Source organism: Drosophila guanche, unplaced genomic scaffold, assembly GCF_900245975.1.
Source record: "Drosophila guanche unplaced genomic scaffold, DGUA_6, whole genome shotgun sequence".
NCBI classification, from domain to species: Eukaryota; Metazoa; Arthropoda; class Insecta; order Diptera; family Drosophilidae; genus Drosophila; species Drosophila guanche.
The window spans coordinates 2,350,649-2,368,557 of record NW_022995743.1 but is presented as its reverse complement, the minus strand read 5'-3'; the positions used below and the strand labels follow the sequence as shown (position 1 = coordinate 2,368,557).

The 17,909-nt window shown below is 44.8% G+C and overlaps 1 protein-coding gene across 1 annotated transcript; it reads right to left on the bottom strand.

Moving 5' to 3' along the window:
* Positions 1–3,572: 3,572 nt before the first annotated feature.
* Positions 3,573–10,461, bottom strand: LOC117578493 (homeobox protein prospero). The gene is made up of 7 exons (XM_034264026.1): positions 10,304–10,461; positions 8,964–9,454; positions 7,990–8,264; positions 7,587–7,659; positions 6,396–7,510; positions 5,485–6,127; positions 3,573–5,257 (listed from the first exon to the last, which is right to left on the bottom strand). The coding sequence occupies exons 2-7, from the start codon at positions 9,145–9,147 to the stop codon at positions 5,091–5,093; spliced, it is 2,457 nt and encodes an 818-aa protein (XP_034119917.1). The 5' UTR covers positions 9,148–9,454; positions 10,304–10,461; the 3' UTR covers positions 3,573–5,090.
* Positions 10,462–17,909: the final 7,448 nt, after the last annotated feature.

The following is a 17,909-nucleotide window of genomic DNA, read 5'->3' as shown; positions in this document are numbered from 1 at the left end:
GACAGGGAGAGCGAGAGCGAGCTGTGGAGAGGGGAACGAGTGGGAGCGTGAACTGCTGAGAGTGGGAACAGTGGGAGTGGCAACTGCTGAGAGCGGATCGAGTGAGAGAGTGGGAATAGTGGGAGTGGGAACTGTGGGGGTGGCAACTGCTGAGAGCGGATCGAGTGAGAGAGAGGGAACTGTGGGCTTGTGTGTGCCTAAGTTGTGGGAACAATGAGAGGCGGTTTTAGGCATTTGTGAAATTCCTGCTCAAGGCCGAAGCGAGACACACGACTGCCATATGAATGATAAATGCTTATAAATGAGCATGAGGGCTGCCGTGGGAGACCTCACCTGTTTGTCTGTGTGTGTGTGCCTGAACCCGAACCCCATTGAATAACTAATGCTTCCCCTTGGCATTCTATCAAAGCTTTATGGCTGCTAATATCATCATAATAATTATCCCAGTAGAGTCAATTGCCTGCAGCTCCTACTTATGCTTAATAATTCAGTTTCTTAATTAGAATGCAAAATAACTCAAAGCGGGAGCAAAACAATCAAACAAAGCCCTCAACACATCACCTCCCCCAAGCAGCTTCATGTTCCATTTTCTCAAGTTGTTGCCCCCCTCCCTCCACCCCCTGGCGCTGTTGCATTCTGGAATATAATTTACACATCGTGTCATGTTGACCCAAATTGCTTGGCGACACATCTTAGCGAAATTAAACCGCTTGCCGCAAGCAAAATCTTCATTTGATATCCATGTGTGTGTGTGTGTGTGTGTGTGTGTTGACACTAATTAATGTGGCACCTGGCCTCATGACACACGTTCTAGCGAGGCAAGCGGCAAGTTTTATGTAGTTTTTGTGTTGCAGCATTTTCAATTTTAATCCGCAAAAGCCACAAAACTCTGGCCAGCCGCCATCATTAGCCGCTGTCAGGCGGGGCAGGCAGCTATCAGAGCCTGTCATTAAAAATGGCTTAAACGACGTGGCAGAAGGTGGGCAGGCCGTGGGTGCGCAACCCTTTTTTGCAGCACGTTTTGGGTTCGAATGGGTAGCTGGAGTCAGCGTGGAGCTAGTTCTAGCTAAAATTTAAGGCATGAAAAGCGCCAGAACAGAACTCCAAGTTGCTGCAAGTTACTGCTGTCTGAGCTAAGAAATCGAACACCAGGAAACAGTTCTCCAACGAACACTAATGGCCGGCAGGCATAACGCAAAACATAAAAAATGGAACGCGATATGCTTTAGTTTTTTGCAACTTTCTCTCTGATTTTTTTTTGCCGTTTTCCCTTTCTGTTTGCTGCTGCTTCAAACTGGCAACTGCGCGGGGGAGAGATGTCATGCCATGCCATGCCATTGCAAAGCCTTTGTGGCGAATGCCCGCCAAAGTATGCTATGGAGCCGCTTGAGGCAGCAATGAGCTTACATTATAGTGCTCCTGTGTGCAACGAGGTCACTGGTTTGGGACAAAAGATGTCAACTTGAAAATTACACATTCCGCAAATCAGTAGAAAAAAATAAGCGAGAGCGAGAGCGAGAGCGAGTAAGAGAACAGGAACGAGTAGGAACAGGACTGTACCAAGCACTCGCCTGTGTGCCGCGACTCCTAGCTCTTGCTCTGACTTTAGCCCCTCCCCTGCTCTCAACTGTTGCCTTTATTCCAAACTATCAGCCTGTAAAATGCGCAATTCAAATGCAAATGTGCAGCGTAATTAAAAATGTGCATAATGCGCGATTCCAACGACACCCAGCCATGCCCCCGCCGGCGCAGTCAATTTCCATATAGTATTTTTTACACACACATCTACACACTCGTTCATGTCTGTATGTATGTGTTTGCGCGGAATTTAATTAGCAAAGACCTTCGGCAGCAAAAAAAAAGAGAGTGCCTCTGGCCATATTAATAATAATAATAATAATGCCAGGGACTATGAGCTCGGGGGCCAAGTACATAAATGCGGTTTAAAGTCTGAATGGCGAATGGCAAAACCCAACTGAGTTGGGTTGCCTTTTGCATGTACTTTGGTTGCCATTTCCCATCGGAACTGCATGACGCTGGGGGCCATAGCAGGCGCTGCTCAAGCGGTAAAACTCCTGCTGTAAATATTCAATTTCACACGCCAACAACAGGCATGAGGAGTCACCGAAGCCACTGACCAACTGCCACAACTGCCACAAACTGCCCAGCTGTCGTCAAGCGGGTCAACGCTGGCCACAACACACCCCCTCGCTACTCGCTACTCGCCACTCGTAGCTCGTAACTCGTATTTTCAAATAAAGCTGGCCGCTATCGCAAATTGACAGCAAAAGTATTGTGTGGCCTGCTTTGGAGGCAAAAGTCCCCGCTGCGGAAGGGGAGAGCGACTGTGGGGGTCTGGCCCAAAATGCCAAAATGGCTTTATGCGGTCAGTCAACTCGCTGGGCATGGCGGGGTACGAGTAGTTCCGTTTCCGCTTACACATGCACAGCTGGAGAGCTGTGGTTGCCACAGCCACTGCCACTAGCAGATTGCCAACTGGCCCACACACCAAGCCCTCACACCCTTAGAGAAACTAATAAAACCCAAATATGAGTGAGTGGGTTTCCCGTTTTATTGAACAATATGAGACCAGAGTAGAAGCAGCAGCAGCAGCAGCAGCAGCAATCTGCGTTTGGCAATTTCCGTCGTCGTATTGTATTTTCGAGTACTGTCAGCCAGCAGCCCCGCCCCAAACTAGTTTTGTTTTCAGTTCGAACGAAACGTTGATTCAGACAAAGTCAAAATTTACACAAAAATTAAACAACAACAAATAAAAATTCGTTGTAAATTGATCAATTTAAGCAAATTAAAAACCTTTTCGAAACGCAACGAGCACCGACCATGGACGGCAGTGGGGACAATCAGCTGTCGATGCAGCTGACGCGGGATCTGGAGGCGCGACAACGCATGAATCTGCGCGCAGAGCAGGAACATCTAGCGATTGCGGCAATGGTGCAGCTACAAGTGCCACGACAGCCAGCGGTACTCATGCAACTGCCACATCCAGGATTTCAGCCCCTTGCGCTGCAGCACGAACTGGATGACGATTCTGGCTTCGAGTCGGACAGCGAGAGTGAATGAAATTGAATTTGTCATGGATACGCATATGTGCAGACAGTATTTAGTTGGTATAAATTAATTGGGCATTAATATAACAGATTACTTACCTTTGCGAGAGGCTTAGTGCCGGTCCCTACCCCCTCCTAAAAGGTTCAAATAATTCGCATAAATCCTTAGCTGGGGTTTTACAGTTTTATTCACGTCAATTGGATTTCAATTTGATTCAAAACACACACAAAATCAATTTCAATGCACACACAGTGTATCTGTGTATCTTTGTGTTTATCTTTTTGTGTCTTTTAGTAGTTGAGAGCTTTAGCCATAGTTACATTTACGTTACACACAAATACCATACATAGATGTAGATGTAGTTGTAGTTGTAGATTTAAGTGCTTTATCCCAAGGTTCAACTTTTGTTTCTTTCTGTGGGGGCAACATCAATATTAAATATTTATGCATGTGTAGTTGTAGGTTTATGTTTATGTTTATGTTTATGTATATGTAAGTACGTATATTTTTAATTTGATTTGCAGTTTGATTTTTCAGATATTTCCAAGGTCTTGAGCTGGTCGAGCGTTTGCCCTTGACTCGCACTTAATTTATATTCAAAGATCGCATTTTATTTATATTCGATTCGCTCTTTATTCCTATTCCCAATTTATTTTGCTCACTACTTTTTAAGTATAGTTTTTCGCTCACTTAATTTAACTCTCGCTTCGAACTAAACGATTCGTTGGTTATCACGCCTAAAATTGCTTTGAAATGAATGTGAAACGAAAAAACATGTTTACAAATTCGCATTCACTCACACATGAATATATTTAATCGTACATATAATTCGTATATATATTTCGCACATGCATACATCTATTTTGGCTTTCTTTTTGTTTTTAGTTTTACTCTCGATATGGTGTCGTTCTTTACGCTCGTTTCAGCTGTGTTAAAACAATTTCCATATTTACTTTGTGGTTTTCGCTTTTCCCCTTTACGTATATATAAATTTAAATGCCTAAAGGAAGCTGCTGAAAAAAGTAACCAAACCGAAACTCGCATGCAAATAAGTTATACAATGTGCAGATTTTTGTTGTTTAACATTTCAATTAAAATATTACACACAATTCATTATTTGTCATTGTTCAGTTTTTTTCGTTAGAGATTTTTATAGTTGCCTCAGTTGTGGGTTTTTGTGTTCGTTATAGATTTTGAGTTGTTTTTTAGTTGCCTTCCAGCTTTAAATGTTATATGTTAAAAAATCCATGCACTTCCATTGTTTCAGTCCTGAAATGAAATGTTTTGCTTGTTTGTGTGCAAAGTTCGTAACAGACAGACATGCATGTAGTTATACATATGTAGATAGATATAGGTGTAGATACGTATAGTTATAGCTTCATATATAGTATGTATAGTATGTGGTGTATATATTTCTGCTGAAAGTACATCTATAAATTCTTTAAAATTTCTACTGCTGTATACATCAATGGTTGGGTTGGTAGGTTTGGTGTTTTGATCTGTTTAAGGGTGGAGAGAGATACTTCGCATTCTTATAAAATGCATAAATATTCAGCTTACAAACTAAACTACATCCCGATGGATCTCTCTATCTCTCTCTCTCTCTCTCTTTTGGTTGATCGTTTGATATATAATCGTTTCATTTAGATATATGTTTATGTGTTATAGTTCGAGAGAGCGCCTGTGGAGCAACTCTCGTGTTTAGGGAGGGCTTTACATTGAAATCCATACATTTTATATGCTTGAGTTTAGTTTGAGAGACTTTTCGACTGCAGAACTGCTACGCTACTTTCTCTTTTACAATCGAATTTCTTACGATAATTTGGCTTTTGATCAATTGAAGTTTACGGTTCTGATCAATCGAATTTTCACTGTTTTTATCGATCGAATTCAACGGTTTTTATTAGTAGAAATTTACGGTTTTGTTCAATCGAATTTTAGGGTATTTGCCTCAATCGTTATTCCCGTTATTGCTGCCATTTCCCCGGTGAACCGGAAGCTTACAGCACCAGACCGTAACCTCAGTAACCAGTCGCATCGAATAGATCCGGCAGCACCAAAGGCGGACAATTGTGTGGGCTGCAGGTGACGCTTGGCATCTCATCGGGCGTCACCGCATCCGTGCAAATGCACTGCAGACAGTTGCCCGTATCCTGCGGCAGAATGTCGCCAATTTTATATAGTTTGCCTGCAACAAACAGCAAATAAAGGAATGGAATGGATTTGAGTTTGAGTTTGCAATCGAATGTGCGGCAGCAGCAAATGGGTTTAGGAAGTGAGCAATTGTGAGGGCGAGTAGAAGTGGGGACAGCAACAGTGGGGAATAACAGTGAGAGTAACGGACTAACAGTGGAATTGGTGTGCTGATTTCGTTAGCAATAGTCTACGGGTAACTCCTCGTTGTCTTTTGCTTACCCAAAACATTACACATACGCTCTGGTGACGGCGCCGGCGTTGTTGTTATTATCGTTGTCAGCGTATACGGTGGCACCACTGGGCTCCTGCTGCTGCTTCTGCTGCTGCTGGCACTCGCCTGATGTTGATCCTGATTGTTGGTGCGGCTGCTGCTTGTGGGGCTCCCCTTGTCATTCGCCTGCGGGCCCATTGTTGTCGCCGTTCCGTCGCCTGCTGTTGTTTCGGGCATTGCCACCGCCGTGCTGTTTCCATTTGCAATTAAATCCGTTTGCTGCTGTTCCTGCTGCTGTCGTGGATGCACATCAACTGCAGTTAGTGTAATGTCAATGTTGACAACGCTCCCATTGAATTCGCTGCTGTAATCATTGTACGAACTGCGGAAGAAGACAGCATCGGCCACGTTGTTGTTGCTGTTGTTGCTGCTGGTTCTGGCATTGTCTTTGCTGTTGCCACTCCCCCTACTGGCAGCCCTGTTGGCGCTGTCACTCTTGTTTCTGATGGCAACATCATCGATTATTGTCGATGCTGCCGTTTCCTGCTCCGAGGCATCGTCCGGCGTGTTTGTGCTGTCAGCATTCAGCTCGGTCGATGTCAGCCAACGATGAAATGCATCGTCCAGCTCCTGGCCAGCATTTCTACCAGGCTGCGGTAAAAAAGCAAAAACATATTGTTAATTCAAGTCGACTGCATGGTAAATAAAAAGCCAAGTCAAGCTTGAAATAAAAAGAGCAAGTTTCAGGCTCAGTGGACACGAAGCGCACGAAGGCTTGTTCGTGGGGTAAACCAATGAACTGCCCTGGCCCCAAATCCTAATTGGTCTGAGACTGGACGCCTCTTAAGGCTACACAGCACAAAAAAGTACACAAAAAGGTACAGTCAAGCGGAAGAGTCCTTGCTTCTCCGGCACTCACATTTGGGGCTGCAGCTGTGTCCTTAGACAGTCTGCTCGTGGCCCAGTCATTTGTTCTTGTCGTCGCTGTCGTGGTTGGTGTCCTCGCCGTTGTGGATGTCATCAACGCCTTGGTCGTGGAGCTGGAGCTGGAGCTGGAGCTGGAGCTGGAGCTGCTACTCGTTGTCCATTGTGTGTCTGCCTCCTTGGGTCGCTTTGTTGGCGGCTCTGGCAAAATATCGCTGTCGGTTTCCGCCTCATCAAAGTTTTTATCAACGCCCAAGTCGGTATGGAGTTCAACGCCTGCCACTGCCACTGCCACTGCCGTTGTCTCTGTCTCTGTCCCTGCCCCTACTGGCAGTGACTTTTGTCGTGCCAACGCCTCTTGTTGATGTTGCAAGCGTTGCTTTTCGTGCAGCAAGTGCTGCTGATGATGCTGATGCTGATGATGTTCATGCTCCTCCGTTTTGTAGTCGTAATAAAGTAACGCCGGCAAGTTTTCGGGAAAATTTAAGATCTTGCTGGACGAGTGCGCGGGTGGACGATGTGGATGGGTGTGGTGTGGATGTTCCGGCTGTTGTTGCTGCGTGGGCGTGTTGGTTGTTGCTGGTTGTGGATAATGCATATCCTTGGCTGCCGCTTGATTAACTGACAAAGCCACGAGATTATGGGCATGCTGCTGCCCCTGGTCCTGCCCCTGATGTTGCTCCTCCTCTTGATGCTGTTCCTCCTCCAACTTCTGCTGCTGCTGCTCGTGTTTGTGTTGCTTCATTATATTGTAGTTGCTGGCAGCGCCAGTCTTTTGTTTTTGTAGCTGCTGCTGCTGCTGCTGCTGCTCCTCCTCCTGCTTTATGCCAGACTTTTTATAATCCTTTGCCTGCTGCTTGTGGCTCTCATAAACTTCATAGTCATTAAAATTCTTTTGATTTCTTGCGCGATGCTTGCGCCGCTTGCCAACTTTTCCCGCCATTTTGTGCACTTTTGTTGACTTTCTCGTGCTGCTCTCATGGCGGTATGGATCGGAATAGTCACCAACAGCAGGGACAACACCAGCATCGAAGCCAGCGCCTTTGGCTTTCTCATTGTCGCTGCTTGCTGCGGCCGTTGCTTCCTTCACCTTATTTGCATTTGCCCTATCTGTGAAAGAGTTGCAAAAGTTTCTTATTACATAATTCAAGGCACATAATGGGCGGGGGGGAGGCAAGAAACTAACCGCAACGCTCCCACCAGCAGAAGATCTCGCCATCCATGCAGAGGCAGACCTCGCAGGCATCCTCCCGAGGCACCTAAACGAGCGTCAAAAGAAAGAGAGGTTGAGTGAGGTTAAGGGCAGAAAGAGTGTTGGAAAAGTGTGTAAGAAAGTGTTGAAAAGAGTGTCTGAAATGTGTAAATGGTCCGCCAGCAGCCATCAATCATGTGGCAGTAGAGAGCCAACCGAGTCAGCAAATTCCAAACGACAACTCTCAAGTGTTGGATGCTAATTGAAGATGCTCAAGACCCAAGAGCACACTTCATTTAGCACAAGGTAAACTTTTGGGGGAATGAAGTGGCTGTCCGGGCAATTCCATTTTCAATTTTCATTCTCTACGTTTTCCTTTACATTTCCTTTTTCTTACCTTTTGTCCATGCGTGTACTTGTGGCCATTGCTGTTGCAGGCAGCGGCACGGCTGTGCGGCTCCAAATCCTCAACTGAGCCGGTGGCAAGCCCTGAGCTCTGAGCTCTCAACGTGTGGGTGGCGGTTCCAGTGCCTGCTGTTTGCTGTAGCAGCTCAGCATCGCTGAGAATTTGCTGCGAGAGCAGATGCGCGTCGTATTTCGCTTGGGATTGGGCCGTGTCCAGGTCATAGTTGAAGTCGTCGCTCGGCTCATCTAAATACTCGAAGGGCAAAGCTGCGGGAAGCCCAAGAACAAATTGCAAAATAAAGCCCACAACTCCTCACTGTCATGTAGAATTACATGCATGTAGTTAGTGTGTATGTATGTGTAAGCTGTGATGATTGGCAAGCTGTTGCCCCAGCTTTATGGATTACATTTTTGGTGGCCCCATAAACGGCGGCATTTTATTATGCATATTTTGCTGGGGATAAATTATCATACAAATAAAAAGCAGCAAAATAAATCACGAGAGACATAAAGGGAGGGACACTTATAAGCAGGCAAATGTATGTATATTTTATGTATTTATGTATGTAGTATGTATGTACGTATTTGGCTGCCTTTATGGCTCTCTGGCAGTTGTCATTAAATCAAAAGGCGCTGCACTCATTATGACATAAAAGTGGCGAAAGGCGAACGGGCTAAGTGGGGCGTTGGGACGAGGACAGGGAGTGCTTCGTTCTGGCAAATATAAAATGTTAAATGTAAAATGTAAAATCTTAAAAGCGAGCAAAATGCTCGTAAAAACTCAGCGCAGAGCGGAGCGTTGAGCGAAAAACGTTTTGGGCGCTGTGATTTATGTAATACAGATTTAATAAGGCTGTAAAATGAATGGATGCTGAATGCCTGACTGCGATTCCATTCCATAATTCAGGGCAAGCAATGAGCGGCAGGACAAGGCCAGAGTGTGTCAGGGAGCAGTCTGAGACTCACCCTGACTCCGGCTGAGTAGTAATCCGAAAATGTTGCTCCAGAGCAGTAGACGGAGTCCTAAGGAATTGCCGTTTGTCATGCTGTTGCTGCTGCTGCTGCTGTTGCTCCTCCTTTGTACTCCTTGACTGTCGCTTCTAATAATCCCAGTAAGAATTTCACTTTTAACGCATTTACCGGCTAGCATTTCACTTTAGTTGCAGCACATTACTTTTCGCTTTTTGCAACATTTCTTCCACAGAGACACTCACGTACACGATGCACAGTGCAGGATCAATTTCGAGGGGCACAACCTTCAGCTGTGTTTGCTTTTTCCTCTCTGACTGTATGTTTGCTGTGGCACTTTACATCCGTATTCGTAGCCGTAACCGTAACCGTTGCTGTTTTTATCCTCCCTCCACTTGTCTTCTTTGTTATTCTTAGATGCCTCTTCGTGCACACACTTGTGCATACGAGCACTGCTCGCACTTGTAATGCGTGTCGGGCGGCACTTTCTGCGGGAGAAAGTTTTGCATTTACTTTGCGCAATTGTTGCCACCCACTCAACCCACGCCCCACAATCAATTTATGGCCGCCTGCTGCCGCCTGCCTGCCTCTATTGAATTCATTTTGCCAACTTCGTAATGGCACAACTGTGATTCGCCCCCCTCCCTGGGCTACGTGCCGCATTCAACCAACCAACAAGTGTTTCTGCCCCCCACCGCCAGAACGTATGCCCTATGTAATCAGTGTAAGGCAGCTGCGATTCAGCCGCAGTCAAATGAAATTGAATCCCATTAACTAATCATAAAGAAAAGAGCCACACAGCGAATGCTCTTTGCTTGCTTTTCTTTTGGGTCAAAGTACAAACAAAATCTAAGCCCCGGCTGGCAGCACCAACAGCACAGGTGGGGCACAGGTGGAGGTAGAGGAGCAAATTGGCTAAAATCAGGCTAAAAGAGCAAACAAAAACATGGAAAGTGGAAATGGCAGAGCAGCATCCGGCAGCAGCCAGCAGCCAGCGGAAGTCCATTGCCGGGGACTGGGGCTGCGCTTGAAGTGTGAGAAATTAGCGCTATGCCAGCATCCAGCAGCTATAATAAAAGTCTCTCCTGGCCGTAGTTTATATTTAATTGATGTTCAATTTGCGCCAACTTCCGTGCAACTTCCATGATTGAGTTCCAATTATTAAAACATTCAAATACGCGTTTATTTATTATTTATTTACTTGTTTGCTTGTTGCTGAAGCTTTTGTTAAACAAAGTGCTGTCTGCTTTTAATTAAAATATAAACACCCAGAGAGTGAGACAGAGAGAGAGAGAGGGAGAGGCTCCAATTTCTGTCTGTGAATTTCTTTGAATTACATTTCTGTGTTAGTTAATGGAATGCACTCAAATCTTCAATCGGCTTTAAATCTTTACACTCGAAATCCACGCAAGACCACGTACTCTCTGGTCTGTCACACACGGCGGCTAAGCGATGACTGACTAAATCTCGTTCACGACTCGGCAAGTTGCACGCTGCGACATCCACTGTTGCTGCGGATGCTGGATCCTTTGTATTTATTGCAAGGCAACAACTCAATCCTGACGCTCGCGCGCTCTCTCTCTCTGCTCTCTGCAAGCTAGCGGCCTTTTATGAATGAACGGTGCTGTGCGGTGCGCACACAGAGAGGGACAGTGAGCGAGAGAGAGCGCGTTAACAGCGCGCGTTAACAGCGCGCGTTAACAGCGCGCTTTAACAGCGCCTCTGTTAAGTGCCTGTTAGGCGCTTGCTCTGGCTAAATGCAAATTGCATCAAAACGAAATCCGTTATGTTCAGTCATTTTGCACTCTTTTTTTTGTGTGGCATGCATTTAATGTGCCGAATTGCATTACAGCAGGCAGACAGCAGGAAGCACTGCCTAGTGGCAGGCAAAAAAGCAAGACAGTGCCATGTGTCAGCGGCAGAAACAAAATTTCTTAATTCCATTTTGTAGCTATCGATGGTGCGGGTAGTGGAGGGGAACGGGCTGCATGTAGTACTACTCATAACCCACAAGATGCCAAAGTTCAGTGCTAAGCAGCGCACAAGTGTGAATATGTAAATGACACACAAGTCCGACTGGCAAGGACACACACAGACAGCGAGTGTGCGGCGGGAGGGCACTGTCAGCGTAACTCTGAGGCCCGTTGAGTGACAGGCGATGTTTGTTGCGGGCTCCCTGCCACGGCTGCCATTGTGTAGCCTCTTGTTAGACATTACAATGCGTGTTTGTGTCAGGATAACTGTCAACAGTCGCCGTTGGAATTTGTTGTGTGCCTGCTCCTCTTTCCAACCAGCTTTTGCTTCCATTTTTACACTTTACTAATTTCTTTTGTATGTGCCGCACGGCATTAGCATAAAGTAACAATAACTCTGCTCATTGTGTCTGTCACAGCACCGCAGAACACTCTGCAGCTCCACCAGAGGCTGTGCAACAGTTGACTCTCCTTTTATCTACCTACTGCCAGCTTATTTATGTGCTCAAATTTATGCTAAATAAATTGTTGTGTCCATCGTCATGGCTAAACAAATAATGTTAGTTGACAGCTGGTCCGATTCCGATCCGATATGCCATTGATATTTATGGTGTGGCAAAAGCCACAAAAAATGTAAATTAAAAAAAAAAAAAAAGTGGATTTTTGCATGTGATTAAAACCTTTTTAAACATTTTTTAATCATTTTTTAATCATTTTTTAAATCGCTCAAATAATGAACCAATCAATTTTGAAACCACTAAAATAATTGCCTGTGCTTGCAGTCCTTAAGGTAATTTATATAAAATAATATAAATATTATTATTCAATTATAATTGAAGTTTATATTAAATGGCATTCCTTTTGAGTCATTTTTTAAAGCCACACAAATAATTGCCTAATCATTTTCCATATCTTAAACCACTCAAGCAACTGCCACAATTTCTGCCTTTTGCTTAAACGCCTTTAAGTAATTTATAGGGAATTATTATAGCCATTCCGGCAACTGTCTTTGTTCGTGTTCTTGCTCGTGTAATTGTCCGGAACAATTTAATAAAACTGTCAACTGCCTTTTGGCCTTGCCTTTTGCCTTTTCCATGGCAGCACATTTTCATTATTATGCGTAATCCTCTCATTGTGTTGATTATTTTGATGGTTGTCTAAAGCCTTTCCAAGTTTTGCCATAAATATTAAAATATATTGTTTAGAAATCTGTGCTGGCGCCCAGGCCTTGGCTCTGCCCATAAAAATGATTCATTTAACATTTTGGACATGTGTTTGGGGCCTTAAGTTTATGCAAATTAAATTACAATTATAAATTCTAAGGACTGCCCGGGGCGGCGGCTTCGGTGCTTGTTCTTGGCCTAATCTCAGGGCTGTCCGGCAGAGTGTCTCTTCTCTTCTGCCTTCTGCCTTATGCCAACTGACAGTTGTAAATATTTAAAATGCTAAAATATATTTGACAAGAGTGCAGTCCTGGCAGCAGCAGGCACTTTGACAGCTGCTTCTGCGGGCCTGCACTGGCATTCTGCACCTCTTTGGAGCATTCCACTTGAAAGCAGAAGGTTGCCAGCACATTTGTACACATAAATATATGTACATGAATACATCTTTACACAGCTTATATGTGCATTTTGCAGCTGTATTATTCCCTAAGAAATGTTCGCCTGAGGCTGTCTTCTGTTTGTCTTCGGCCAAGCAAGTATCTGGGCAAAATGAATGGCATTCATCCATACATTCATGCATTAATTTACATTTGCACTTATCTGTCTATGACTTAACATGAGCTGCCATATTGTGCCTTGGTATCGAAGTGAAATGCATTCAATTTTGTGATTATTGCCCATGGCATTGCCCCTGGTTTAGGCTTGCCTTTCGTGTGCATTAGCCTGCCTGAGGACTAACCTGTCATTCCATCAGTTGCAGCCCAAAATTAAATGTTGATTGCCAATCGATTGGCTCTTTAAAACAGTCGACAGCTTAAAGCAATTAATGGCAATTTTTAAACAAAGTTTCGGCCCAAAAATCCACTTTCCAGTGTTGAAAATGCTTAAAAAGGTTTTGGTGCACAAGCACAAAAGTTGGCCAAACTATGCGATGTGTGTGTGTGTGTGTGTGTGTGTATGAACAATATGAACAACAATATAAAAATCAGTTAAGAGCCAAGCAAACTTTGAGAGTTGAGGAAAAACTTGTACTTTTTTTTCGCTGTGTCGCGGGCGACTGCAGAGGAGTGCCTGTGGGGCAGATCCTGCCGACTGGCACCCTCTGGCAACTTCCCATTTCTATAGCTGCTATCAGAAGGCCTTTTGTCTTGTTTGGCTCAAAGAATGAGCTTGATTAAAGCAACAATTTTAAATGCAAAACAGTTTTGCGCACAACATTTTGTGATTACGGAATGCAATATCATTTTTGCTGCCGCTGCCGCTCCTGTAATTATGGCAGGGGGAAGGCCCATTCAACTGTAAAAGAAAAGAATAAAGGTGGTGGTCCGGAGGGGGGGGGGGGTGTGGGTTGCTGGCTGGGAATATTTCGAAAAGTAATTTGAAAACAACGGAGAAGTGCAGCCAGTGGGGAGGAGGAGCGTGAGCAGCTGCTGAAAAGTTGGCATTTCCATGGCAATTATGAAGCTGCAAGAGGTTGCCGCTGCCGACGAGTGGTTGAGTGGAAAGGAAAAGCCAAGACATCGTCAGCGAGGCTCCAAGGCAATGCGCGGGAGTGCCAAGTGGCGTGCTTCAACGCGGACTTGGCATTGCCCGGAGAGCTTTATTAAAGTGCACTTTGGTGGCAGTGCCTCGGGCAGCAAAGCAGAGAAAAGGCGGGAGCAGGGACACCAGCGAGAGGCAGCAACGAGTGTGCCAGTAGAAGCAACGAGTAGCGATACAATAAATTGTTCCTCACATCTGAAAGCGGCAGGGGGAACGTGAGCTCATCAGCTGACCCTTTTTGGAGATGTTAATTGAAAGGCCCACAAAAAAACCTTTAGCATCGCTCCACCTTAGACAAACAAACACAAAAGGGCGGCAGCTTCGTGCTGTTGACTTTGAATTAACAACAAGAATAACAACATTAATTTGTGGCAAGCAAAATAAAACGGCCAAAGGCAAACAAAGGTCTAACGTTGGCTGCCCTAAATGCTGCGCTATTATGATCAGTCGAGTGATTTCTTTTTTAGTACTCCCCTTTTTTATTAGCTGCCCATAAAGTGAATGCCCCCCACGTCTAGCCGCAACTTTTATGTGCCGCATAAATCTGCTGAGAATGTCACAGAATAGATATCGTCGCAGGCCCAGGCCCAGGCCCTGCTAATTTCGTCAACAAATCTGCTAAGCCAGCTTATGGAGCACACACGCACTTCCATGTGCTTTTTATTGTTCAAGACATTGAAACGTAAATCTCTTGGCAAGGATTTTATTTTTTACGGGCTGTTTAATAGGAAATTTGGTGCACATAAAGAAGCAAATGAAATCAGGAGTAGGGGAAGCATTGTGCAATCAGTTGAATAATTATATTTTTGCCTTAGCAGGCATTTGGCAGCAGAAACACAGTTCGATAATCACATTACAGGGGCGCGAGTCCCTCCCGGAAGTCCATGGCTCATGGCACTGGGTACTGCAGCTGGCAAACAGCTTAAAAAAAAAATCGGAAAACTGCAGCAGCACGTAAAGGCAGCATCGGGCTACGATAAATTGCAGGCAGGCAAATAAAATGTGAGAGCAGAAGGCAGGATCTCAGTGCGGAATTGTGTCAACAGCAATCTCAGTCAGTCAGTCAGTCAGCAGCCACTGCCCACAGCCTTTGGCCATCACACAGTGTACGCTTTTCCACTCATCATATACAAATATATATATACATTTAAGCCATCCAGTCTCCTCTTTGCGTTGCATCATAATGATGGCGGCGTCTCCTGTCTGTTGCCACTGACTGCATGTATGATTTGATGGCAGCTATGGCAACGTTTATTGCATTCTACTGCCACTCTCTGCCCATACGAAACAGATTTTGTTTTCGCTTATTTCTTGACAGATTTTTCTGCAGCTTTTGTTGAGGTTGTACTTTCTCTGCTTTTTGTGTTGATTTTCAATTAAAAGTTTGCCCTTTTGCAGCCTCAAACTGGCCAGCTTTTTGTCCCCCTACTATGTCATTGTTCGACTGCAGCTTGCAGGCTGTACACATAGAGAGAGAGAGAGTGCCAGAGCCACTAGACTATTGCCATTGACGTGAGTAAACCATTTAGGTAAATAATTGCTTTGCCAGTTTAGGGGCCAAACAAAAGGCAGGTAGGGCCAGGGCCTGCAGCATGCCGCTTCAATCTTTTGCAGCAATCAAATGTTTCCATGAAATATGAGAGAGCTGTAAATTGATGCCAAATTTAACATCAAAATTCTCATTCAATAAAGGCACAAAACACTTTCAATTGGCCTCAAATATGGGCAACATTTATACGAGATTTATGGTAAGTGCGCACATTGCTGACTGATTTTGCAAAAAGAGTTTTTTACTCGACTGAAGCTCTGAAGTTTTCACAATTTTCTAGCAATTCCATTTGGACTCTGGGCCCTGGACTCTGCTCGTAAATTCTGCTGACAAAACTCAGCTTCAGGCACGTTTTATTTCTTTCCTTTTTCTTCTGCTAAGCGTAATTGATTGATTGATGGATGGATGGATGGATGGCTGGCTGGCTGGCTGGCATTATTAAAGCAATTTCTGTGCTGCAAAAGTTGCCAGAAGTTGTTAGCACATTTAATCTTTAATTAAGAGCAGCAAAGACAAGATGTTAGCTGGGGGCAGGCGGAAGCCCTGCTGCCTGCTGGCAGCTTAAATGATGCGTTAAGATGGCCCCAAAGGAAAAGGATCGACAAAAGTGGCTTGCGGCTGGCAAGGCTGGGGATTGGGGATTGGGGCCGCAAAAAGCCGCAAAGGACTTTAAGCCGAGAGGCGCAAACAAACGAAAATGGCAGCAAGGAAGGGGGCACATTGCCTGCCAAAGGTCAGCAGAGGGGCAGTGGAGCCGAACTGCCATTAAAAATTCAATTGCCTGTAAATAAAGTGTTGGCCGAGTGACGCACTTGAAGGATTGAAAAAGGAGCAGAGGGAGCAGCTGGCAGCAGGCAGCATCCGTATTGTTTGTCACTTAATTAAGGTTAATGTGCAGAGCTCCCCGACCGGGCTTAACTTTTACACTTTTGCACTAGTAAACAACACTCATGCGTAATTAAATTTGCAATGAAAATACAGCGCCTGCGATGGCTCGGACACCCTGCATAGTTTTTGGTTTGCTCGTAAAGCTAATGGCTTGTGCCTGTGCCTGTGCCTGGGCCACAAGTTTATTTCATTAAGCAAAACATTTCCTGTCCAGACAGCAACAAATGTGACACATGAATGTGCAAAACTGCAATTTAAATTGTATCAACTGCTCCGTTTTTGCAGCTAAATTTAATTACGACAAGCAAAACGTCACACAAGTGGCTCCAACTGAGCCCCAGCACTTGCCCGAATGTGCAAACATTTGACTGGCAAACAAAAGTTGTCAGAGACCAACCGCCGGGCACTCCCGGATACGTTTGTTGAAACTGAAAGCCAGCAGCCGTGACCTCCCCCGGAAACAACTCATATTTGACAACACATTTAGAAACAACTTTGGCTGGCAGCATATGACAGCAGTTCATAAAAGTCAGTGACTGTCGACGAGTGCAGCAGGCGGAGCAGGAGGAGAATGACTTGAGCTACGGAGGGCAACAATTATAGTCCGCACTTTAAGCTAAATTCCAGCAAAGATTCGAGCTGTTTATTCTCTGGCAAATCTCTACCAATCCCTCTCTGCAAATCTGCCTCTTGGCAAGTTTGTGCCAAACTTTTGGGCAATCCTGCCCCTGGGAGGAGGTTGAATGCCGCACGATAAGCGTGTGATATGATATGGCTAGAGTTTTTATTGTCTCGCTCTTTATGGCCGTGGCATGATGAGGTGCCCCGCCACCGACACGCCAGCGGAATTCAATACCAAAAGTTGCTGCAAAACTTAAACACTTCACGGACGCCGCGCCGCCTCTGAGGGTAGACTGGAGTTGCCTTTTTTACAGCCTTTTTGTGTGAAACTTTTCTCATTAGTCACTATTTTTAGCTGCAGTTTAATTGTTACACACTCGCAGCCAAACTTTTGCCAGTCCTCAGAGTTTGTTTCCATTTATTTTTTTTTTGTTCTCTGTATGCCTTTCGGGGTTGGCAAGTCAAATAACTGACTGGCAAAGATTTGTGTAAGCAAATTAAAACGTGGCACCTGGCTCCTTTTTTTTGTGTGCCCCAAAACTAAATTGAAATTTTTCAGCAGGTGCTGCTCGCCATTAAAACACACACAGAAGTGCGTGTGGCTGTGTCTGCCTGTCTCTCTGTAATTACGTCAAGCACGTGAGCAATGCCTGTAATTTAGAGGCATAAACACAAAGGCACAGACCCCAGAGCCCTTTATCCTTTAGCCGTGGAATCTGAAACATTTGCCGACTTGCTGCAATTTCAGCCACGTGCATATTTTGGCCAAAATGAGACACAAGCCAGGCCAAGCGAAGTGATGTCTCTCCCTCCTCCATCAGTCTCTCTCTGTCTTTGCTGCCTGCCTTGCGGGTGTCCTTTAATTAAGTGCAAGGCTTCGTTTATGTCTCAAATGTAAGTTCCTTTGACATGGAAGCTCTGTGACTCGCTCTCAAATTGCAATTTATATGACAGCTTGACAACTTATTCAAGAGCCAAAGCGGCAATCAGTTGGCATCAATCACATAAATATTCCCAACTTGTGTATAATTGTGCCATTGAAGGCAGGAAGAGCGCTGCAGGGATTGTGTGTGTAATTAATAAATGAAAAATAAATGAAAAATGCTTTCAGTCCGTGGAACTGTAAAGAGCAGAAAGATCAGGAAGTTGCAGAATAATTATGCCTAATGCTAGTTAAATATATAAATACAGAGCTCGCTGCAGCAGC

Excerpts from the sequence above, each read along its gene's own strand:
- LOC117578493 (XM_034264026.1), bottom strand. The coding sequence starts at position 9,147 with ATGCTAGCCGGTAAATGCGTTAAAAGTGAAATTCTTACTGGGATTATT. Across the intron at positions 7,660-7,989 it reads AGTACACGCATGGACAAAAG|GTGCCTCGGGAGGATGCCTG; the intron begins GTAAGAAAAAGG and ends ACGCTCGTTTAG. Across the intron at positions 7,511-7,586 it reads CTGCTGGTGGGAGCGTTGCG|ATAGGGCAAATGCAAATAAG; the intron begins GTTAGTTTCTTG and ends ACTCTTTCACAG.